The 24,925-nt window shown below is 50.7% G+C and overlaps 1 protein-coding gene across 1 annotated transcript in view; it reads right to left on the bottom strand.

The window, feature by feature from the left end:
• Positions 1–432: 432 nt before the first annotated feature.
• The window catches only part of BMP15 (bone morphogenetic protein 15), a 28,983-nt gene continuing 4,490 nt past the window's right edge, over positions 433–24,925 (bottom strand). Inside the window, exon 2 of the mRNA XM_075322798.1 lies at positions 433–1,235. Within this exon, the coding sequence (XP_075178913.1) occupies positions 433–1,235 (803 nt within the window). The remainder of the gene's footprint in view (positions 1,236–24,925) is intronic.

Below are 24,925 nucleotides of genomic sequence, written 5' to 3' on the forward strand. Positions count from 1 at the left end.
ACAATAGTCTCTATAACCTAGCTGTGTGAACATACACCTAAAGCAATAGTGTTGCCACAAATATTTATTTCTTTATTTTTATTAAAACCGGACATGATTGCTGCTGTTTGCGTTTATGAAGTCTAACAGTATATGAGGGTGAGAGTCCTAAAAAAAATTGTTTTGGGGGGGGGGGGGGGGAGGAGGGGTTCAGCATCTTTAAACCTTTAAAATCTATACATAGAATTACAAAAAGTGAAAAAAGTTTTATTTTCATTTCAGGGTGGGAAAGGAATAAAGTTATACATCTATAGAAAAAGACCTGCTCGTCAGTCACATCTATAAGCTTAAATAACATACAAATATTTACACACATTTCCAAGTAGGTTCATCAAGTGGCCTGATAAAGTGCTTGATTTTCTCCTGCTTTTCTAGGCAACAGTCCCTGTTCTACTATCGACAGGTGCAAGATTGTGCAATCATATTTTCATATTCTTTATAGAGGATATTTCCTCCAGGTTCAATCATAAGAACACTGATTGGACCATAGGAGTAAGGGACACAAGAAGGACGTGGGACATTTCCATCAACCATCTGATTAATAAAGTTTTGAATAATGGCGTGGTTGGGCGCGTTATACCCCGAGTGAAGAAGTCTCGGGCAGTCTCCTTTGCAGTATCCAGGGTTGTACCTGTGTGGTGCAATGATCCAGTGATCCCATCCTAGTTGATGAAAACTAACCCAGAATGGACGGAGCGAGCAATGATTCTTGAGCTGTTCACTTTGGTTGGTAATTTTTGGAAGCTTAATGCCAATAGTCCCCACTTGACGTGGTTTCCTTTTCAACACACGTGGCTTTTCTGAAAAAGCAGTTAAAATTTTCTCACTAGACCAATTGGGTAATTTTGGACTGAAGTATATAAGCAAGAAAGGGATGTGGGACGTGGAAACAGCCAGGGATCTTGCGTTGCGTTTCCCAATACTCTGGCATATGCGTTGGACATGTAAAGTTCGGTTTGCATCCTCCAGTACAGATTTGATGTGGACAGTGATATCTGTCTCAGCCCACACCCAAATTCCAGGTGGCACTTTTGTCTTGGAGAAGTGTCTGGCACGTGGCAGAAGATCCACCTTGCATAGGTAATAACTTCCTCCAAAAGTCATCGTGCGTGGATACATCACAGTTGCCTTGATCAGCTCCTCTGTTGTTATGTTATGCAGGAGAAATTTAAGATTTTGTATTCTCCATTTCTTTTCTGAAAAAAGTGAAAACATTTTGCTTCACATAGTTAAAATATTAATTCTTACAATTTTTAAGTCACCTATTATAGCAAAGACGTTGTTCTGTATCCGACAGTAAGATTTATGATCTTAAAGGGAATCTGTCATTAAATTCATGCTGCCGAGATTACGGTTAGAAGAGTACCATAGCCGGGGACGAGATTAGTAAGGCACTACTCCAGATGATTGACAGGTCTCTGTCTCTATGGGAAAGACCTGTCAATCACAGAATTGCAATAGTGCAGCCAGACAGATTTATGTAGCCAATGGTTTGAGCATCACAAATTATGCAACAGGCTCCCTTTAAAGGGGAACCTGTCACCAGATTTGTTCCCTATAAGCTGCGGCCACCATTGAGCTCTTATATACAGAATTCCAGACTTAGGCCGCTCTGTAGAACATAAAAATCACTTTTATAATACTAACCTAGGAGGCGGTCCAGTTCAATAGGCGTCACTGCTCTCCAGTCCGGCACCTCCTCTCTGCTGCGATCTCCGTCCTGTTTCTACCCAGTTCAGTATGTTATGACGAGTCTACATCATCCACACTGACCAACATTGCGGTCCTGCACAGGCGCGAGGAAAGGTTAAAGACCGCCCACGCATGTGCACTACAATACTTTGATCTGGGCTAAGCAAGGCAGATCAAAGTGCACCGGCAGGACCTCAATGCCGGCTAGTGTGGATGATGTAGGATGCATCGTACACACAGGCCTCAGAAGAAGGACAGCAATCACCACAAATAGGAGGTGCCGGACTGGAGAACAGTGACACCTTTTAGACCGGACAGCACCCCTAGGTGAGTATTTTGAAATTTTTGCATTGTACACAACAGCCTTTGCTCTTATATACAGTATTCTAGAATGCTGTATATAATGGCTCACTGGTGATAGCCGCAGCTTATAGTTACCAAATCTGGTGACAGGTCCCCTGTAAACAGAAGAACATCAGTGTTACCACAGTCCCACAAATATCATGAGGAAAATTGTTGGACCCCAACCCATATTTTACACATACAATAGGTGAAAAAAAAAAAAATGTATTTTCAGATGTACGAGTCTTCTAAAATCTATGCCAGATGTGCTCTTAACACCGGGAACAGGAAATTTACCTTGTAATACCACAACAAACAGTCCACATACCAAACACACAACTGGACTGTACAACCCCAGACATTTTCTCAATTGTCGGTGTATCCCTCAATTGTCTAGAGCTACCACACACAGGCTGTTGGACAAATCCATCGATATCGATGGGTTTGTCCAATATTACTATAATGTATGAGGGGCTTTATGTCCCTGTGGTATCATCTGATGGGCAAGAGACAGAAGACCCCTATACACATAAGACCGTCTAACTCTCCTGCAGAAATCACGCCTTATCTAATGTGTATGGGTGCCTTAAAAAGGGATGGTTCGATACCTATAATGCTCTTTATAAATATTTCTTTTTCAGCCCCTAGACACTTTTGTATTTTGCTTTACTCAAATTCCCTTCACTTCGCCTTATCCTGAAAGTGCCTATAGCTGTCTTTTTTCTTTACTTACTGTGACATTTCGTTTGAGAGGAGGCTCAAATGGCATATTACAGGAAGAAAAAAAGGACAGCTTCTATTACAACCCCTGAAACAGCATGTCATTAGGGGGCAGCGCTATAATCACTTACCCCAACATTCCCCGATTATGTCCTGTTTAGGGTGTTGGGGGGGATGAATAAGCGACTGCAGCATCAATGACCCCTATCACACTTCTGTGCCTGCTTCAGTCTCATCCATCTCTTTCCCTGAAATGAGATGTTATCAGGGAAGGATGATAGAAGCAAGGTGAGTGACACCAGTGCAAAAACACAACTATTCCCATCTCTGAACAACTGGTCATTAGGAGTGGTGACAGAAGCAGGGTGAGTGATAGCAACGCCACTAAAGCAAATGACTAATGTGGTTAGGACTTAAAGATAGAAATTATAATGAGCATTATAAGTATCAAGGTGGTCTGATACTTATTGTATCAGGCCACCCCTTTAAGGGTGGAGCGGGGTTTAGTCATGGAAATTACATTGTGATTGTACCAATGAAGCAAAGCTGAAATTTGATATTAATTCTGGGGCTGCATTGTTGCGATTAAAGGAGTCACCCAAAGATTGAAGACATTTTCATCTAAATCCCTATTTCGTTCAGTAATCTAAAGTAATTTCTAATATGGCTGCCTTAAAAATCCACTATGCTTTCCTAACCACACTACCAATTTAATTTTTTTCCCCTACTTCCCATCTGATGACATTTCGTTGGAGAATCCCAGTGCATGCTGGCATACTAAAACAAAGCGTCATCAGAGCAGGGGGCAAAGGCTGCAGTCACTGTCACAATCCCTACCCCCTTCCTGAAACGAAACGTCATATGTGACATTTGTTTCAGGGGCTGATCTGTGCCCTACTATGTCCTAGCGTGGTGTGCAATTTGCACAGTGACAGTGTGTGCTGTGTTGCCAGCTCAGATAAGTAGTAATGAGCCAACTAAACAGAGCAGAGTGCACGATCAGTGTGCAAAGGCTGAATCCCTCTCATGCAGAGACCAGCAATGTTTCCGCGAGTGATATCATTTGTGGTGACTGTGCTGGTTTCGCCACCCTGCGAATTCTGCTAATGTGCATTGATCGTGTGCTCTGCTCTTTGTAGCCGGCTTGTTACTACTGGCCTGAACTGGCAATACAGCGTGCATTGTCACTGTGCAAATCGCATTATGCACAGCATGTTAGGACACAGCAGGGACCAGTTCAGCCCCTGAAACGAGTGTCGCTGAGGTTACTGCCATAGCCTTTGTCCCGATGAAGCTTTGAGTATCCCAGCATGCACGGGGATTCTCAAATGAAGAGTCATCAGACAAAAAAAAAAAAAAAGAAGGAGGCAAGAAAAATAAACAAATAAAAAAAAATGTATGGTAGTTAGATAGTGTAGTCACAGTAGGCAAGGGAATGTTTAATGCAGCCATTTAGAAATAATTTTAGATTACGTCAAGGGTGCGTCCAGATATCGCACGCTCCGATGATTCAGCTCACCTGAGACATGAGGAACCCAGAAGCCAGAGAATGGTTGCCTTTAAAATGACAGTCAGACTGCAAGAAAAGCAATGATACTCTAGTCTGATCTCTCCAGGCACAAAAAGCTATACCTATACCTGTGATGCAGGCCATCCCTTACCAACAGAAGTGGCAGCAGAGACAGAAGATCCAAAAGCCACTCCAGTTGGGAGAGCAGTAGCACAAGTTCTGGTAGGAGGCATTCCATAAGGAGAAAACCCAGAACCACAGTCCCACAGTCCCAGCAGACCCGACAAAAAGAGATTCTACAGCCTCCAGAGACTTGTCAGGCAATATGGTTCCTTCTCCTACTCAGGTACCCTCTCTTTGCATCTGAATGGTGAGTGATATTTGAGCCAGTTCACTTTGTAAAGAGTTTTTTTTTTTTTTTAGTGACGGAAAAACCTAGTCACCCTTTGGACCACACCTTTAATCATCTGCACAGCTGTGGGAAAACTACTATGGGTACATGAAATGTCATTGTGTTGTGCCACTTAAGGTCACCTACATCTCTACACGTTATGTGCTTGAACTGAGCAGCTACTCCTAGGATTAATGAAAATCCTCACCACCTTATCCTAACTTAAAAGGAACCCGTCACCGGATGTTTATAATACTCACCTAATGGTTGGTGCAGAGCAGACTTGTCGGATGGGCGTCTCCATTCTCTGGGTCCGCGCCTTCTCTTCTGGCCATCTTTGTCCTCCTTCTGAAGCTAGTGTGGATGACGCATTCTACACCATCTACACTAGCCAACATTGAGGTCCTGCGCAGGTGCACTTTGAGCTGCCCTGAGTGGGCAGATCAAAGCATTGTAGTGCGCCTGCGCGGGACCTCAATGTTGGCTAGTGTAGATGATGTAGAATGAATGAGTCATCCACACTAGCTTCAGAAGGAGAAGGACAAAGATGACCGAAAGAGGAGGCATGGATCCGGAGAATGGAGACGTCCATCCGACCAGTCTGCTCCACACCTACTGTTAGGTGAGTATTATAAACAACCGGTGACAGGTTCCCTTTAACGTACAGCAAATAGATAACTCAACACTACTACATCTGTGCGCACTATTTTATAATATTTGTGGCATACAAACCAACTGTCTCTCTGCACACATAATTCAAATAAATAATTATCTTCCATTGGTCTCGTCTAATCTCCAGAGACTCGAGCTTGTGACCTACCTGTTCATGGATAGTAGCTCTAGCTATGATCTAGAAGTAAATACTGGTACACAGAGATACAGTATAAATAGACTGCTATGCTATGTACAATGTACGTCCCTGTGACGCCCCTGGACTATCGGGTCATCACAGGGTATTGCACAATATGCCCTCCCGTGCAATATCCACTTCCTTCTTGGTTATGGGTCCTCAACTACATGGTGTTGCCTACATCAGCTAGTCAAAATCCTAGGTACACTCTGCACCACACCCACCAGACACACCAGTGGATGGCCTGAGTGTAATAGGGTCGCCCACTTGGGGCGTTGGTTAGGGGAGGTCAGGAGTGTCAGGAGTAGGAGAGTTGAAGTTTGGAAGTGAAAGAGAGAGGAGGTCAGGAGCAGGGCTCCTAGGAAGCTATCTAGGTGGCAGACTGTGGTCTAGGCCTAGGAGCTGGACCCCCAGTCGCAGGGGATCGTGGCAAGGGGCACAGAACGGTCAAGGACAGCCGGCGGCCTTGCACCATCACCGGGCTGGGACCAGGGCACAACGGGGTACGTGGACCCTATGTCAGGGAGTAGCTTCAGGCAACCTGACAATTCACCCAACGAGAATGGAGCCTTCAAGATCCGCTCTCCACCCGCTCCAAAAATCGGGGTACTAGCGCAAAGAGGGGGATAGGACTTTCCACTAAAAACGGTCCAGAAAATCCCAAGCGTGAACCCTGAGAGCAAGCTCCCACACTTAGCCATAGTGGGGAGCAGGACCCAGCAAGTTCCATACTACCGGGACCAACACAGAAGTAAACTTAGTGCCAGGAGGCAGGTCATGCATCACCGGGCAGCTCCATTGGGGAGGGTACCCAAACTAAGCTCCCCTCAGCGGCAGCGGTATCCAGAACTTTTGTTTATCCAGTTGTCGGTGTCCGCTTAATGGACTGAGTGAGTACGCAAGTGACCCCTTTGCATCCAACGGCACTCCCCTACCATCACTGAGCCCCGGGGTATTCCCCCTACCCGTGGAGGGTCACAACACCTGGCTGTCCCATTTCATCATCCCCGGGTACTCCCAACTGCAGCGGTGGTACTCCTAATTACCACATACCACGGGTGGCGTCACGAACTCTAATACATCCCCCTGTAAATACCCCCTTTATTTGAGTGGCCGCACGAACCCCGGTGAACTCCGGAGACCCCTAGAGCCACCGCGGATACGGATCCGAGCAGCTCGGCTGCTGGCACGGGGGCGGCACAGACTTGTCTTCATAAACTACCTATACATGAATAGGTTTGTTTGTAATCCTGACAGTAGTTGAAATTAAATGTGATAATGGATCTGTTCCTCAGTGCTCCTCCTACCTTCTGGGACGATACGTGATCAGCCCTTGCCAAGCTGCAGTCATTCTGTCTGGTGCTCTGCCTGGCCTCTGCCACTTCTCAGGATCCATACCTTCTAGTTTTGGCCCATTTACCTTTTAGGAGCTACAGCTACTCGGGGCCATACTGCTGAATGTCCTATTTAAGGACCCGTCTCATTCGTTCAGTCCGCTGGCTCACCTATGTTTGATCATGCCATGTTCTGGTCACTTCTTTCTACCTTTATCTTCTGGATCACGCTATCTTTGGATTCAGTCTCCTCTAGCTCTTGCTACAGAACACCCAATGCAGCTCTAGTGTGTATTCAGACCTAAGGTCTGCTCTAGTTGCAAGCTAGGCCCTGTCTGCGCTTCTAGAACAGGTCTCTGTCCCTAGACCTTAACCCCTCCCACTATGGGCTAGTCCTAACTGTTAACTGTTTTCTAAACTTATTGTCTGTTGCTCGGCAGAACTCCACTTCTTCACAGTACAATACAAAACATTACAAGGCATCACAATTCACAATACGCTTATCATATTATACACTACATATAATGACAAGCCGTGACAGTGCATAATGGGTACAAACATGTGTCAGGTAAGGAGTAGGGGAAGGCCTGGTCCACGCATGTCAGTACATATGCTGTGCAGAATAAGCAATGACAGGGCATTATGTACTGCCGTGTGTGGATCAGCTATGCCTCTTCTCCACGCCTTAAACACGTCTGTGCAGTAGAGGAGACAGAAAAGGGCCACTGTGCAAGAACAATTTATGGGCCCTTTGTAGTACAATAGCTCAGCAAAATGTACAATTCTGCCAGGTAGAAATGGGTCCCCCTATCTCTTGGGCCCCTGTGCAGCCACAGAGATAGCACCAATCATATGTCCGCCCGTGTCCGTGCATGTGCAGTGCAGAAAAAGCCACGACAGGGCATTATGCACTTGTAGGGGGTGACCTAACCCCTGCAAGCCTCCCTGAACACCTGTGATCTTATACTGTGGTTTTTTTTACATTGTGACTATGTATTAATGTGTTATTGGCATTATTTGTTATGAAACTGTTGTGTCCCATGAATGGGAACAACGTGTTGTATATAATTCTTGCATTGCATATTTTTCCTCCCATCAGGAAATTCCTTAATGTTACTAGGTAGATTAGACTGTATGAAGTTTGTCCCTATGTACCTCCCTTAGTTGGCTTCTGCATAGAAAGCTCCTCCCTTCTTCAGTTTAGTCTAGAGGAACCATTACTGAAGAGACATGTCTGCAACCCTGTACAGATTATTCCTTTTCACCTGCCTTTACTTTGTACTTAATACAAGATTCTAGAAGAAAACTACAGCGTTTCTCCTTGTCTTTCTACAAGTCATCGTTGGGCTGAGTTGAACTATCTGTGGAAGCCGGTAGAGTGAGTAAAATCATACAGTTATCTAAGGGACTGATAATTAGAGCGGTTGGATTCATTGCTACCAGGAAGAGACAATAGTGAAAAGGACTAGCTGTGACCGGGATTAGTATTCATATATCAGTAAATAACCTGTTTCAAGGAGTGCTATACTGCATACAATCCAGAGAAAGGATTAGCCCAAGGGGCTGATAACAAGCCACCGCATAAAACCTATAGCAGCTTCAAAGTGCCCTGTAAAGTATTAACCTGTTATCAGAACTGTGTGCAGCTATAAACCAAGAATCCCCCATAAGCTAATTGTAAATTGCAGCCAGAGACTCTGCAAATACATCCTGTAAACACAGACTGCCGGCTGCAGAGATTGCAACATTGTATTGTTTCCCTGACAACCAGTGCAGAGCAGCATTCACCCTTCCTGATGGAGGCAAAGAGAGCCCTCTCACTACCTGCTTTAAAGCAACAAGAGGAAGACATGGACTCGCACTTACATTACAGTGAAAGATCTAAGCGGTTGACCAAACCAACATGGAAGGTTAAAGAGAACCTAGAAACAGCCAAAAGTGAACTGCACACCCACACAGCATTATTGTGGCAAAGAGTGCAAAAACAAGTGACTGTTTTATCTGCGCCCGGTGCTCATGAGCTACCACCAGAGGGAGTCCTTGAACAACTGTACTCAACATACCGGTCCTACAAAGAGAGTTGTAAAAAATATTCCTCTACCCTGCTGAGATCAAATACGTCCGAGTATCAAAAAAGAACTACAGGACTTTCAACAGCTTAATGCTGAACGAGACCGCACCGTGCGTGACATTGTGAGCGAGACTGAAGCAAAAATTGCGCAAATGTCAGGAGTGGCATCTTACAAATCCAGGTCCATTAAGAGCTCAAGGCACTCACTCAAATCAGGCTCATCAAGGTACTCAACCCTCAGCGAGCAGCTCATAAAGGCGCGCGCTGAAGCAGAAACAACAAAAGTACACGCCATCTTCGCCCAAAGCAGAGGGAAGCAGAGATGAAAGCAGAATCTGCACGCAAGGAAGCAGAAATTGAAGCCCTTCAGAAGGAATGTGAACATGTGGCGGCCATGGCAAGGCTAAAAGTCTTTGAGCAAGCTCTGGGTGGGAGCCAAGAAGGCAGCGCCAGTTTGTGTGATCTCGACACAGAAGACTCACTTAAGCGTACAAGAGATTACGTGCTGAGCCAAGCCGACGAACTGCCAACTACCATTAACATTCTCGTCAGTGCTAACACTTCTCCAGAGCCTCAAGACACTGATCCACCTACAGCTTCCAGCCTTCCAGGTCAGTCCAATGCACCTCAGACTTTCAAGCCTGAACCTGCTTCATATTCCAATGCACAGCCACACCCTGCGCATCAGCAACCTCCGTATGCAACCTACATGCAACCTAACATGCCGGCAAGGCGCTACACTCCCAACAACTATGTAGTTCCAGCCCCGTATACAACAGAGATTGTACACACCAAACCGATCACTGGTCTAAAGGCCTACACCACTCCATACTTTCCCATGTTCCCGAACCAAGAAGCTACGAATCATGCAACCAGCACCACGCAGTCAACAAATGTGCCCCCAACGTCGCAAAGATCAGACATGTCCGACTTTGCGAGGTACATGATCCGCCGAGAACTCACCAACACCGGTCTCACAAAGTTTGACGACCAGCCCGAAAACTACAGAGGGTGGAAGTGTGCCTTCAAAACCGCAACGCGTGACCTCGGCATTACGGCTTCTGAAGAGCTGGACTTGCTAATCAGGTGGCTAGGGCCACGGTCTGCTGAGAGAATCAAGAGACTCAGATCCGTCTACATCAGCGACCCAACAACTGGTCTCGCAACCGCATGGGACAGACTAGAGAAAGGCTTCGGCATTCCTGAAGAAATTGAAGATGCATTGCTGAAACAACTATACGACCTTCCCAAAATATCTGGCAAGGATGCTTCAAAGTACCAGGAACTCAGCGACCTGCTGTCCGAGCTCCAGCTGGCCAAAACAGACACACACCTACCTGGCCTCAGCTTCCTGGACACCGCTCGTGGGGTGAAACCCATAGTCGCCAAGTTACCTTACAACGTGCAGGAAAGGTGGACCACGGTAGGAACAAACTATAAAAAAAGAGCACCAAGTCTCCTTCCCTCCATTCTCCTACTTCTGCGAGTTCATCAATGGCATCGCGGAACGTAAGGCAGATCCCAGCTTCACCTGTGGAGAACCCACCGACGACACTTCACCGGCTCCCAGATATGAGCCCTCATCAAAATGACAGGAAATGTAGGGGCCCATTATCAGTCAAAAAGACCGATGTTCTACCACCTACACCGTCAGCACCAGAAAATTGTACTGAAGGCGGGAAGGCGGAAAATCCGAACCGCCAATGTCCTATTCACAATTTGCCACACCCCCTGAAGAAGTGCAATGGCTTCAGGAAGAAACCCCTTTAAGAACGAAAGGAACACTTGAAAAGGTTTGGGGTATGTTTCAGGTGTTGTGCCTCTACAGAACACCTTGCCAAGGACTGTAAGGTTACAATTAAGTGCATGGAGTGTGACAGCACAGATCACGTACAAGCGCTGCACCCATCTCAGCCTGATCCTGCACCTACACCTTCTCCTACCACAAGTCATGGCGGGGAGAGTACAGGCCAAGCTACAAACCACCTCACAGTATCCTCCTCGTGCACCGCAGTCTGCGGAGAAGATCTCTGGGACAAGTCTTGTGCGAAAATATGCCTAGTAAGGGTATATCCCAAAGGTCACCCAGAACGAGCCGTGAAGGTGTACAGCATCCTGGACGACCAGAGTAACAGGTCACTTTCCAGGTCTGAACTCTTCGACTTGTTCGGCTTAAAAGGAAATGCCTACCCTTATACACTAGGTACTTGCAGCGGCATCTCAGAAGCTTGCGGAAGAAGAGCCAGTGGTCTCGTGGTAACATCTCTTGAAAATACCGTAGAGATACCTCTACCGACACTCGTCGAGTGCAACCAGATACCGGCTAACCGGGAAGAGATTCCAACACCAGAGGCAGCTCTTCACCACCCTCACCTGAGAACTATCGCCAGCAAGATCCCACCTCTTGATTATAGTGCAAAAATCCTGATTCTGATTGGAAGGGACATCCTCCGGCTACACAAAGTACGCCAACACATCAACGGGCCACATGATGCGCCATTCGCTCAGCGCTACGACTTAGGCTGGGTGATCATAGGAAACGTCTGCGTAGGCAAAATGAAGAGTCCCGACGCGATCTCCTCCTACAAGATGCACATCCTCTCAAACGGTCGCGGCACTCACTTTCAACCATGTCCGCATCACTACGGGGTGAAAGAGAGGCTGAGTTACACCAGGTGGCGACAGCAGCCTCCCGACTGCGCGGACGCATATCATCTCTGGGATGACGACTTCGGGTCAACAGCGTTCGAGTCTACAAACGAAGACAACAAATTGGCTCCGATGAGAGAAGACAAAGAATTCATAAAGATTATGGATAAAGAGTTCTCTCAAAATGACTCTAACAGTTGGGTAGCCCCATTACCCTTTCGGTCTCCAAGGCCAAGGTTGCCAAACAACTCCCAGCAAGCAACTGCAAGGTCCTCCTCTCTAAAACGCACTTTGGAAACACAACCAGAGATGGAGAAATGCTTTGTCGAGATTACGCAAAATATCCTCGACAGATATCATGCTGAACACTGGCACCACATTCCCACCGAACAAAACCCAGCCGACCGAGGAACGAGACTCACTGCTGCGTCCAAACTCGGCGACAACATGTGGCTGACACCTCCAAGTATCTTATACGAGGAGACCTGCGATAACTACGCTGACAACATGTACGAGCTGGTGGAACCAGAATCTGACAAAGAAATTAGACCGGTCGTCTCTGCTCGCTACACTTCAGTGACATCAGAACAGAAGTTGAGACCTCATCGCTTCGAGCGCTTCTCAAGTCGGTCATCTGAAGTACGAATCGTAGCTTGTCTTATTCACATTGCTCACTGTTTCACCGACTACAAGTCTTCAACGGCTGGCACCTGTGTGTGATTCGTCCAGTCACCGAACTCGTGCTACCTTTACCAAAGGAGGACGTTACATGAACTAACTTTGTCGTTGGACACTGCCACGGCGGGGAGCATACTTTGCCTTACCCCTGCTGTACGGAGACACAACTGTCCGTGTCCAATTGAACCTTGAACTTTACAGTTGGATTATTGGGTTGGAGGAAGAGTTGGCATGTTTGCGGCTTCCCCAATCTGAAGATGGGTTTGTTGAACTTGGATTAATTTTTTACATTTTTCTACTTTTACATTTTTACGCAAGGACAATGCGTCATCAACCAAGCATGGACTTGAATTCAGTGCATTACTGTTGCATTTTTTGTGTTTGTCTCTTTTCTCGTTACAGGTTTCGTGACATTGAGGGACAGGATCGACTCCTTACGTCGTAGAAGGACTTGTGAAATCATATGATTTCAGACGGGGAGTGTTGTGTCCCATGAATGGGAACAACGTGTTGTATATAATTCTTGCATTGCATATTTTTCCTCCTATCAGGAAATTCCTTATTGTTACTAGGTAGATTAGACTGTATGAAGTTTGTCCCTATGTACCTCCCTTAGTTGGCTTCTGTATAAAAAGCTCCTCCCTTCTCCTTCAGTTTAGTCTAGAGGAACCATTACTGAAGAGACATGTCTGCAACCCTGTACAGATTATTCCTTTTCACCTGCCTTTACTTTGTACTTAATACAAGATTCTAGAAGAAAACTACAGCGTTTCTCCTTGTCTTTCTACAAGTCATCGTTGGGCTGAGTTGAACTATCTGTGGAAGCCGGTAGAGTGAGTAAAATCATACAGTTATCTAAGGGACTGATAATTAGAGCGGTTGGATTCATTGCTACCAGGAAGAGACAGAATAGAAACAATGTATTGGGTATGTCACAGTCCCACCAGCTACCACAAGATGGCGCTGCGCTCCCCTGGTTACAGGCAGGAGTGTCAGGCACAAAGGATTAGTGGTGGGGTTGCTAGGGCAGCAAAGATTAGCCCGGCCCATGTTGCAGTAAAAGGAGGGGAAGGAGTTGTAAGGACAGGGAGTTGGTGTAGGAAGAAGAGAAGAGAGCTGTGCAGTCAGAGCGGATCCTGAGAGCAAGAAATGAGCGCTCCTGTGGACAAGGGGCAGGCGGAACGTGCACGGTACGCAGGAAGCGTGGGGCTAAGTCTTAGGGGTAGGCACCGTGACGACTGATTGTAGGGACTCCTGAAGTGGGAAGCACCCTAGCCAGAATGTCCAAACCCGCAGTGAGAAGGGCCGGTACTCTAGGAAGCTGATGAGCCTGACTGCCAGAATGATGAAAATGATATGGAAATGTGTGTCCCGTCCTGATAAGAAGTTGTGCCTTTCCTCTGGAAAAGAACATATATATGTGACGCCCTGGCAAAACCAGGTAGTCACAGATAGGCCCCTGCATAACACCCTTCCCTCACTTAGGAAACACATAGCCGACCTGAAACCCTAGTCACCCCCCCCTTAGGGAAAGACAGGCACACCAGTGGGTGGGACCAGGCATTTGGACACGCCCACCCAGGGGTCTAGACAGCCCAGGGCGGGGAAAAAAAAAACAGTAGCTAGTTCAGTTTGTAGTTCAAGTTCAGAGGAGTGTGGGCTGGAGCTAGGTGTAGCTCCAGCAGAGGAGATTCAAGTTGAATGGTGCCAGGGTAGGAGCCCGGGTACCTTGTCTAGGAGGCAGACGGTGGTCTCCGTCAGCAGGAGACGGGAAGACGGCTCGGCAGAACCGAGGTGGACCGGGACAGGGTTGTAGCCCGCCGGTACAGACATGGGGAACTGACCCGGAAAACGGAGCACAAAGGGGGTACACGGACCCTGAAGCCAGGACTGGAAACCAGCGGCCTGATAAATTAACCGATTGAGGCCAGGACTAAAAAGGTCCTGTCCCACCCAAAGTCCCTCATAGAAGACAAACAGCCCACCGATAGGGATAAGAGGTCACCGCCAGGGCCCATAGATCCCATGGGCCAGCGTCTGCGGGCACGGCTTCTCAGGCCACATCCAGCTGGGAGTGGATTCCTGAGTTCCAGACTAGGAAGTCGACCTACACAAAGTCAGTGGAGAGGAAAAGGATAGAGACCACCAGCCCGGGTGGGGGACCTGAATGCAACCGGCCGCGGTGCCGGCCACCAGCACCTTGGTTTTACTAGAGACTCGTGTAATTTATTGACTGAGTAATCAAGCATCCCCTTGCCGTCGCTATACCCTGCACAGAGACACTGGGTCCCGGGGGCAACCATCCCTACCCACGGAGGGGTTAACATCCAGCTGCCACTACATCTCCCCCGGGTGCCCCAATAACAGCAGCAGTGGTGTTCCAACTCACCACACACCGTGGATGGCGGCACGAACTTAATACGGCCTAGCCCGTACATCTACGTCCCCCCATTTATTCGGCGTGTCCGCGAGACCCCCGGGTCCGGAGACCCTCGAGCCACCCCACTTAGAAGGTATGGATCCGAGCAGCGACGGCTGCTGGCATGGGGGCGGCACACCCCGAATCTTGGCATCGCGAACAGGATATTTACCCACCCACTTACCTGGTGGAAGTGCACCTTGAATTGGACAGTGAGCGGTGATGCGTTGCTAAATTTTCACAAGTCGCATTTTTGCCGCCATCTTTGAGCGCGAAAACTACAGCCCAGCGGCTTCTTCCCAGAGAAAAGGCCACGAAAGCTGAAGCCCCACCCCCTGGGAACACGGCCGGAAGATGAACCCCGAGGTCATAAAACGAAATTAGCAAGGCGCAAAAAAGAGTGCCGGCAAAAGACCAAGGAGTAGCAGCAGGAAGATGTCTGCGCCTAACCCTTGATGGCGGAGTGGCACCGGCCGCTGGAGCAGCGGCACCTGCAGATGTGGCAGATGACGGAAATGTGGCGGCTCCCGCTCCGGCCGCAGGAGCTGTAGCCCCGGCGGTCACCCAGGTAATGCCGATCTCCTTGCCCTACGTGCCCGGTGCTGCCTGGCTACCCCAGTATGATGGGAAGTTTGATGCCCTGCAGATGTTCAGGAAGAAAATCTGGACCATCCTCGATTTGTATGCCATGACTGGCAAGCAGCGTGCATCTGTGGTACTCGGGCAGCTGACCGGCGCTGCTGAGCAGGAGGTGGAGACTTGGGCAGACACCGACCAGGTCTCAGTAACCGACATTTTTGACAAACTGCAGGTTGCTTTTGAGACCCGTACCGAAGCGGAGATGCGGATGCACTTTTATAACTGCCAACAGCGCCCACAGGACAGCATTCGACACTACGCCTTAAGGCTGCAGACAGCCCTGTGCACACTGAAGCAGGTGGACCCTTTTAATGAGGCTGAGAGCAACAAAATGCTGGTGGAACAGTTCCTGCAGGGGCTGGGGTCCGAAGTAGACCGTAAGCAACTACGGCTGTGGTCTCTAGAGCACTTTGACTTGAGCTGAAAGCACTACAGCTGGACAATGCTGGTGCCCCCAATCCGCCATCCTGGCCAGCTGACACCGCTCCCGCCTTGGTAGCTGCCCCCTTGTTGGCCCTGCCGGCTCCCAAAGTTCACCGCCTATACGGACAACAACCCTTGACACACCTGGACACGGCAAAACTGGAGGCCCTGGAACAGCGCTGGGTAGCCCGGCTAGCCAATTACGACTTCACCATTAAGTACAGGGCCGGCCGCAAGAACATCAACGCGGATGCCTTGTTCCGGATGCCGCACCCACCCGATGAAGGGGTGGATGAAGATGGCTTGGAGGAAAATCGAACTGCCCGCGTTCCATCAGCCAATGGATGAAAAGCCTTATGTTGGCCAGCAGCAGGCGAACTTTGACCCGTTACCCCGCCATAGGTAGCGAGAAGCTCAAGATCAGGAACCCGGCTAGTCAAAATGATGTTTTCCTAAGGTGCTTCCAGGTTAGAGCCTACTGCCCCCTCAGAAGCGCAGCGGTTACGGAAAGAAAGGGACCGCCTCTACTTGCAACAGGATAAGCTGTACAGGGGGTTAATCAATCCGAAGACGCACGAGAAGGTCCGCCAGCTTGTGGTGCCACAGGCATACGTACCCATGGTCCTGATGGCTTATTACGACGGGGCCAGACATTTCGGCTGTAAGAAGTTGGAGATGCTGCTACTTCTACTGGAGCGGGATGAGAGTCCGTAGAGGCCTGGTGCAGAGAGTGTGGTCCCTGTGCACTGAGAAGACGGGACGAAAGCAGTCAAAAAGGCCCTGCTGCAGCCAATTGTCACCCGCCAGCCGTTGGAGCTGGTCGCCTTGGACCATGTCAAGCTCATGCCTAGCTGGAGCGGATATACGTACGCCCTGACCATCGTAGACCACTATTCCAGGTTCATGGTGGTGGTCCCCGTCAAGGACTTAACCGGCCGCACTGCAGCAAGTGTCTTCCAGGCGTACTTCTGCCGGCCGCATGGTTACCCGGAGAAGGTGCTTACGGACCGGAGCCCGGCCTTCGAGGCAGAGGTTTTTCAAGAATTCTGCAACTTGTACGGGCGCAAGAAGATCCGGACCATGGCCTACCATGCCCAGACTAACGGGATGTGTGAGAAAATGAATCACTTGGTCCTTAACCTTCTCAAAACCCTGCCTTTGGAAGAAATAAACTTGTGGCCTGAGAAGCTGTCCGACCTGGTGGACATGTACAATAATATCCCCTGCGGCTCCACTAAATGCACACCTGCATACCTGATGAGGGCTCGGCCTGGGAAGCTGCCGGTGGATCTAGAATTGGACGTCGAGGTTCCTGAGACCATCTCCCCCACTGCCAATTGGGACGCCAAGCGCCAGAAGCAGTACCGGCAGATCCAGGAATATGTAGAAAGGAACCTGCGCCAGAGCAGAGAGAGGCAAGAGCAGCGTTTTAACAAACGAGCCCAGGCTGCCCCCTTTGGACCCGGAGATGTAATACTGAAGAGGAAAAGGACACATAAACTAGATGACCAGTGGGAAAGGACCCCTTATGTTATCCAATCCACTGGATGGGAAGACCAGAAAACATACCTTGTCAGTCGTGATCAGGGAAAGACTACGGCCACTGTTTCCAGGGACCACCTGAAGAAGTGCCCAGGGCCCCTGAAGATGGTGGAAAAGGTCTCCACTCCTACGGCGAACGTGGAGCAGAAGAAAAAGAGGTGATCCACACTGTAATGGGCGATTTTCCGGCTGATTGGCCTATGCAGAATGGAGTGGTGATTGTTCTAGTTATCATGTTCCCACAACTCGTGGAAGATAGAGAGCCAGAAGAGCCTATCAGCAATACACCAACACCAGCGCCCAGGGATGCACCAACACCCCGCCCCCGTAGGTCTCTGCCAGCCATACCTGACGTTGGGGAGGAGGGGTCTGTACTTCCCTCTCCCCCACTGGTACCTTTGTGAACCTAGAGGGCTCAGAAGGTCCACACGCCCCCAACTTGGGTCAGCCACCGCTCAGGTACAGGGAGACCGCAATCTAGTGAGTGGTGTCTGTTCGTTGTGTAAATATGTGTATGAATGAATGCCAATGAACCGAGATCTTCACCAGATTATGATGTTTAGGTAGTGGTTCCCAGCTACCTCCAGTTTAAGTCCCCTGTTGGCACCGTCTACAGTTCCCGTTTGCAGTTAAAAAGACAATGGCTGTGAACTTGCAGGCCGACCCATAAACTTTTGGTTCTTGTAAATAATCCCTGACCAACCTTCTCACCTGCCGCAGTCTCTCGAGAGGCTGATTGGAGGAAGGGCCTGCGGTAGAGTCAGCCGAGGCCCTGTCACCAGCAAAACCAGTGACTACCCTCTGGGTCAGGCGTCCCCTGGACGTGGGGCCCTTGAAAAAGACTGCCGGGTAAGGAACTTTTTACCCGGCCCGTACAAGCAACACCTGGACCTGTCCTGGACTTGGGCAAGGGGTACGCACCAGTGCTTAGTGGTGGCACCAGGGGGCAGGTTGTTTTAGGTGGGGGTGAGTTGAGAAGGACCCGGTCCGTCCCGTCCTGGTTTTAATGTGCAACGTTTAAGAAAAATGCCTCCCGTAAGGGAAGAAACCACATATGCTTGAATGTAAATATGTTAGTATACTTGTAATCTGTTTTACCCTTTTCATCTTTTTCAGTTCAGTTCAATAAATGTTGGTGGTCGGACAGCCCGCGGACGGTCTGTATTAAACCAAGGGGGAATGTGACGCCCTGGCAAAACCAGGTAGTCACAGATAGACCCCTGCATAACACCCTTCCCTCACTTAGGAAACACACAGCCGACCTGAAACCCTAGTCACCCCCCCTTAGGGAAAGATAAACACACCAGTGGGCAGGACCAGGCGGTTGGACACTCCCACCCAGGGGTCTAGACAGCCCAGGGCGGGAAAAACAGTAGCTAGTTCAGTTTGTAGTTCAAGTTGAGAGGAGTGTGGGCTGGAGCTAGGTGTAGCTCCAGCAGAGGAGGTTCAAGTTAAATGGTGCCAGGGTAGGAGCCCTGGTACCTTGGCTAGGAGGCAGGTCTCCGTCAGCAGGAGACGGGAAGACTGTTCGGCAGAACTGAGGTGGACCGGGACAGGGTTGTAGCCCGCCGGTACCGACACTGGAAACCGACCCGGAAACCGGAGCACAAAGGGGGGGGGTACTCTGACCCTGAAGCCAGGACTGGAAACCAGCGGCCTGGTTAATTAACCAATTGAGGCCAGGACTAGAGGTCCTGTCGGACCCAAAGTCCCTCATAGAAGACAACAGCCCACCGATAGGGATAAGAGGTCACTGCCAGGGCCCATAGATCCCACGGGCCAGCGTCTTCGGGCACGGTTCCTCAGGCCACATCCAGCCGGGAGAAGACTCCCGAGTTCCAGACTAGGAAGTCCACCTACACAATGTCAGTGCAGAGGAAAAGGATAGATACCACCAGCCCCGGTGGGGGACCCGAATGCAACCGGCCGTGGCGCCGGTCACCAGCACCTTGGTTTACCAGAGACTCGTGTAATTTATTGACTGTTAGTAATTAAGCATCCCTTTGCCATCGCTATACCCTGCACAGTGACACTGGGTCCCGAGGCAACCATCCCTACCCACGGAGGGGTTAACATCCAGCTGCCACTAAATCTCCCCCAGGTGCCCCATAACAGCAGCGGTGGTGTCCCAACTCCCCACACACCGTGGGTGGCGTCACAAACTTAATACGGTCTAGCCCGTACATCTACGTCCCCCCATTTATTCGGCGTGTCCGCGAGACCCCTGGGTCCGGAGACCCTCGAGCCACCCCCCTTAGCGGCGGCTGCTTGCACGGGGGGCGGCACATATACAGAGTTATTAAAATTGGCATGTTGAATGAAAGCTGGGAGTCCGCCTCTGCTTTAGTGAGACAAGAAGCTGCCACAAAGGTAACAAAGCCAAAACCCCCACAGGCAAATTCCACATCTGATCCAACATGCTCACATCCCCTATTTCATGTAGCGAGCCGGTCAGGGACACAACTGCAACCCCTAGCCTTGGCAGAACCCACGGCCGGTCCTACACACTCATGTGTCAGATAGGGAGCAGAGGCAGAGCTGGGCCACACCTCAGTGCATATGTGGCACCCCTAAGGCTCTGGTCGCCACAGGATACTGCACCTTAATTAAGGTGCGGTATTTCTCTCAGGTAAGGGGGTTAATTACCGGTGCTCCACCTTCACACACCACATGCAGCTTAGGAGCCTTCTCACAGAGTGGGATGGCTCAGGGTAGGCAGGGGTGGTGGCCATCACGATCATGGTACTTCCCCGGTCACTGAAGCCAGCCACCTGGGGGGTGGGTTCGACCTGAGGGTAGAAATAGGCACAACACATGTGGCGCCCTGGACAAGCCAGGTCGTCACAGGTACTGCAACAACACACCCCACACCCCGAGATAGGCACATCAGTCACACACAAATCCCCTCCATCCAGGGGCTGATGTCCACACCAGGTGGGGTGGAGCCAGGCAGTTGGCTCCACCCACTGAGGAGTTCACAGTCCTGGAGGCGGGAAAGGAAGGCAGATGAGTTAGGGAGAGTGAAGGAGAAGGAGGGAAGTAGCAGTTGAGGAGCAATCTGACCGTGTCCGGGTACGTGGCCCGGGCACCAAGAGCAAGGTTGGCAGACGGTGGTGGCCGTCTTCAGGAGAGGCCGATCGACGCGGAACCGTAGGACCGGGGTCGGGCGGTGGCCCGCCGGTACCGAACCGGGGAGCGAAGAGAAGCCAGCACAAACCGGCAGGGCCTACGGACCCAGACCAGGCTTGGAGTCGCCGTTAAACCGGTCAAATCCATTAGCGACTGGAACCTCCGGTGTTTCCTAGCAGCAAAGACCCGATTGAAGGCAACCGTCCAAACTGAGAGAGGGAAATACACACAGCTAGAATGCCCAGGACCAGAGCCTGCGGACAACAGGGGCTCCACCGGCACCTATCCAAGCTGGGGAGCGGGTTACCGGTGGGAAGCCATCGGGACCGAAGATACACAACAGGTGCAGGGAAAGGCAGCCACCACCAACCGTCCGGGAGTAACCACAGCAGCCGGCTGCGGGACCCATCCATCCGGCCGTTTGTTTTACCGGAGACTCTGTATCCATTCTTGGCTGAGTGAGTACCACCGTGCCATCTGGTACCGCGCTGCCCCCGCGACCCTGCACCTCACCAACCCTGCCTCCCCAGTCACCTCACCGGGCCCGGGACCACCAAATCCCCCTACCCACAGAGGGGAAAGAAACATCCCAGCTGCTCCCTGTCATCGCTCCCGGGATCCCCATCCAGAGCAGCGGTGGTGCCCCAACCTCACCACAAACCGTGGGTGGCGTCACGGACCAACTCCCCAAACCCAAAACCACCCGTTTCACTCACGGGCGAGGAGCGCCGCTCGAGTCCCGGATCCGGCCCACCGCTCGAGCCACCGAGCAGCCAGCAGCAGCGCCGGACCCGAGCGTTAGCGAGAGCGCAGTGGCGGCGGCCTCCTCCCCGCCCGCGACACACACACCAAAAACAGATCCGTCAGGACCATAGTTCTGGCAAAATATCTCTGGAAAACTTGAACTTTACTAGGCCTGGGGCTTGGAGCTGGAGCTCAGCCAGGGTTCTAACCACTAAGGGGGACACCCTAGAAATAGGACACGCTCTCTCTCACCTTCTCTCTTCAAACACCGGTGGTGGCCCCCTACTTGTCTGGGATTTACCAGAGCCCATTACGGCAGTGTCCAGTACTACTCGGCTAGCGACTGAAGCTGTGAGTAAACTACACCTTGAACCCGCAGAGACTGTGTTGGCTTGTCCTTACCGGTGTCACTGCCCAGCCCTAAGGCACCAACCGCCATTACCTTCCCTCTTCATCCACCCGGGGCCCAGTCTACCTGTGGGGAACGACACCATCCCGGCTGCCTTCACACCTACCCCATTCAGATATTCTGCAGCAGCGCTACTGAGTCGCCCACCACAGCGCTGCAGCGGGACACTGCGGGGACTTCTCTGTAGGGACCTTTCTGGCAATAGATATGTCAGGTTAACTTTCATAGGAGTCGTGACGCCACTCTCGGGTTTGCGGTCAGGATGAGGGGTGACCGCCACTGCAGTTTTAGCGAGCGTCTGGGGCTGATTGTATTTGCTGTTTGGTGTTATGGCCTCCCGAGAGTGAGGCTGGCCGCAGGGGCTCGGGTGTATGTGTGTAGTACCACAGGTCACAGAAGAACTCACACACAGTCCAGAATATCTTTCACGGTTTTTACTCACTTTCAGTTGTTTTCTGTGAGGTAACCCGGGCGATACTGAGACAGACCAGAGAGAACCAGGTATCCTTCAGGCTGAAATAGAGGTGACTGCAAGCTCGCCCTTCTAGCACTTCTTGTTTCGGATAACCCCCGACTTGAAGTATATGGGATTCATCCAGTGAAGTCGCATCTGCCTTTTCTCCCCTTTCTGGCCCGTTTGCTGGCACCGTGGACCAAATAAAGATGGCTTCTTGCCCTATCTCACTTATGGGCCCCCTCGTTGCTGCTGACGCTGCGGAATCTGTGTGTTTGGTGAGACACTTGGAGTGCCCTCACCGGCAGGTTTAGTAGGTAGTTAAACTTGAGCCTACTTCGGGAACCTGTTTCCCCTGCGTGCCTGGTTTACCAGGAGTCCCCGTACTCAACCACCCCGCTTCTTCCTGAGGTGTCTTTCAGGCTGACTGTGTGGCAACCGAACTCCCCCACAAACAGCCACTACACTTTCAGGGTCTGACTAGCATGTCTGCGTGCCCGCTCTCCGCTTCAGACTCTGCTTGTGTGTTCTCCACCGCTTCTCTCTGACTCACTACCACTGCATCACTAGCTTCCAGCTTCTCCACCCACCACTAGCTGAGATGTGGAGGCCACGCCCCCTCCTGGGTCTTCCCAGGGGTCCCCTCTATGATGTGTATGAGACCTGGTCACTATGTGTCTGTGCGTACACACTTTACTCAGCCTTTGGGATTACCTATTTGCACTCACCCAGCGTGGGTGCAGTACTCAGTGATGCCTGACCAGGTCAGGGGCGCCACACTACCACTGGCCGCAATCCACAGGTGGTGTCACGACAACTTTCCCAAATACCCCACTTCCCCCACCATTTACTGTACGCTTCGGGGAACCGGAACCGGGCAAGGACACCCCATGACATCGCCTGACCCGACCCGCAACGGCCCGGCAACGAATAGGGTAACCACCTGACCCGTAGGGCGCTACACATATATAGAGCATAATAAGTCATGACAGGGCATAAGGCAGAAGCAGAGCTGGACCACACCTCAGTGGGATATATAGTAAATATTAAGCCATGACAGGGCATAATGTACTGTTGTGTGTGGATGAGCCTTGCCTTTGCTCCCCGCCTGACACATCAGTACATTGTGCCTTGCCATGGTTTGTTCTGCAGTGGACCTCAGCCTGTATTTGAAGCTTCTTTATGGCATGTGGAGGACTGTAATAAAGAAGATGTGAACTTAGAAGGCTCCACAGTGCAGATGGGAAAGGGAAGACAGGCGAAGCTCAGATAAAATAACGGCAGCTTGGCAGAGTGGCTATGTGGCGCCCCTGACCTGGTCAGGCACCACTAAGTACTGCACCCATCATGGGCGTACCCAGCATCAAAACTAGGGGGGGGCAAACCATGGTCGTTCAGGTTGTAAAATATTAGAACGGAAAAGGTGAATGAAACGAAAATTTTAAGAGAATTAAATGTAATTATAGCTCGATTAATGACTCCGCGCCCCTCTCCACACACGCACACACTATAATGCACCCCCATTACCATCACACACACACACACACACACACAATACAATGCACGCTCCATTACCCCTCCAAACACACACACACACACACACACACACACACACAATACATCCCCCCATCACCCACTACATACACACACAAATACCATGCACCCCCCATTACCATCTCCCCACGCACACAATACAATGCACCCCCCATAATCCACACACACACACACACACACACACAATACAATGCACCCCCCCATCACCACCACACACACACACAAATACAATGCACCCCCCCATCAACCCCCCCCCACACACACAATACAATGCACCCCCCCCCCCATCACCACACACACACACACACACACACACACTGCACCCCCATCACCCCCTACACACACACACACACACACTACAATGTACCCCCCATTACCCCTCCCCACACACACAAATACAATGCATCCCCCCATCAACCCCCCCCCCCACACACACACTGCACCCCCCATCACCACACACACACACTGCACCCCCCATCACCACACACACACACTACAATGTACCCCCCCCCATTACCCCTCCCCACACACACACTACAATGTACCCTCCATTACCTCTCCACCCACACACAACACAATGCACCAACATCACCCCCTGCAGACACAAATTACACTACCCCATCATGACACACTCCTGCCTCCCCCCCTCCCTCGGAATACAGTGCTCCTCCTCTGCCTGTCACAAAGCTGTGTCTCCTTCACAAATGTTCCCCGTTATGTGTCCTCAGCCCCTCCCCACACATCTCCATTAATTACACCTGTCTCTTTGGCTCCTCCAAGGAGCGCTTACCGCTTCCTGATCCTGATGTCTCCTGTGTCCCGGCGCCCGCAGCACTGTGATGACATCAGCAATGTGCTGATCTCATCACGTTGCTGCACGTCAGGGGCGGGGCCCCAACCCGGCGCACTATTCAAATGTATTTACGTCTGAAAGACGCAAATGCATTTGAATAGGAAGAAAGAGGAAGCTGCGGTCGCCGGCATGCTCCTCTGCACTGTGTGCATGCCGGGCACACAGCAGGGCCGCCACAGCACAGCACGCTGCCTCCTGCTGCAGCTAGTGTGCCCGGCATGCACACACTGCTGAGCAGCGCGCCGGTGGCTGCAGATACAGCGGCCCACTACAGGCACCGGCCCACTACACCGTGCCCTTGCTTCTAGGGGGGGGCAGCTGCCCCCCTGCCCCTCGCTGGGTACGCCCATGGCACCCATGCTGGGTCAGTACAAACAGGTAATCCCAAAGGCTGACTAGGATGTGTACGCACAGACACGAAGTATCCAGGACACACACACACACACACACACACACACACACACACACACACACACTGCTCAG

The sequence above is a fragment of the Anomaloglossus baeobatrachus genome, chromosome 9, assembly GCF_048569485.1.
Source record: "Anomaloglossus baeobatrachus isolate aAnoBae1 chromosome 9, aAnoBae1.hap1, whole genome shotgun sequence".
Taxonomy (NCBI): domain Eukaryota; kingdom Metazoa; phylum Chordata; class Amphibia; order Anura; family Aromobatidae; genus Anomaloglossus; species Anomaloglossus baeobatrachus.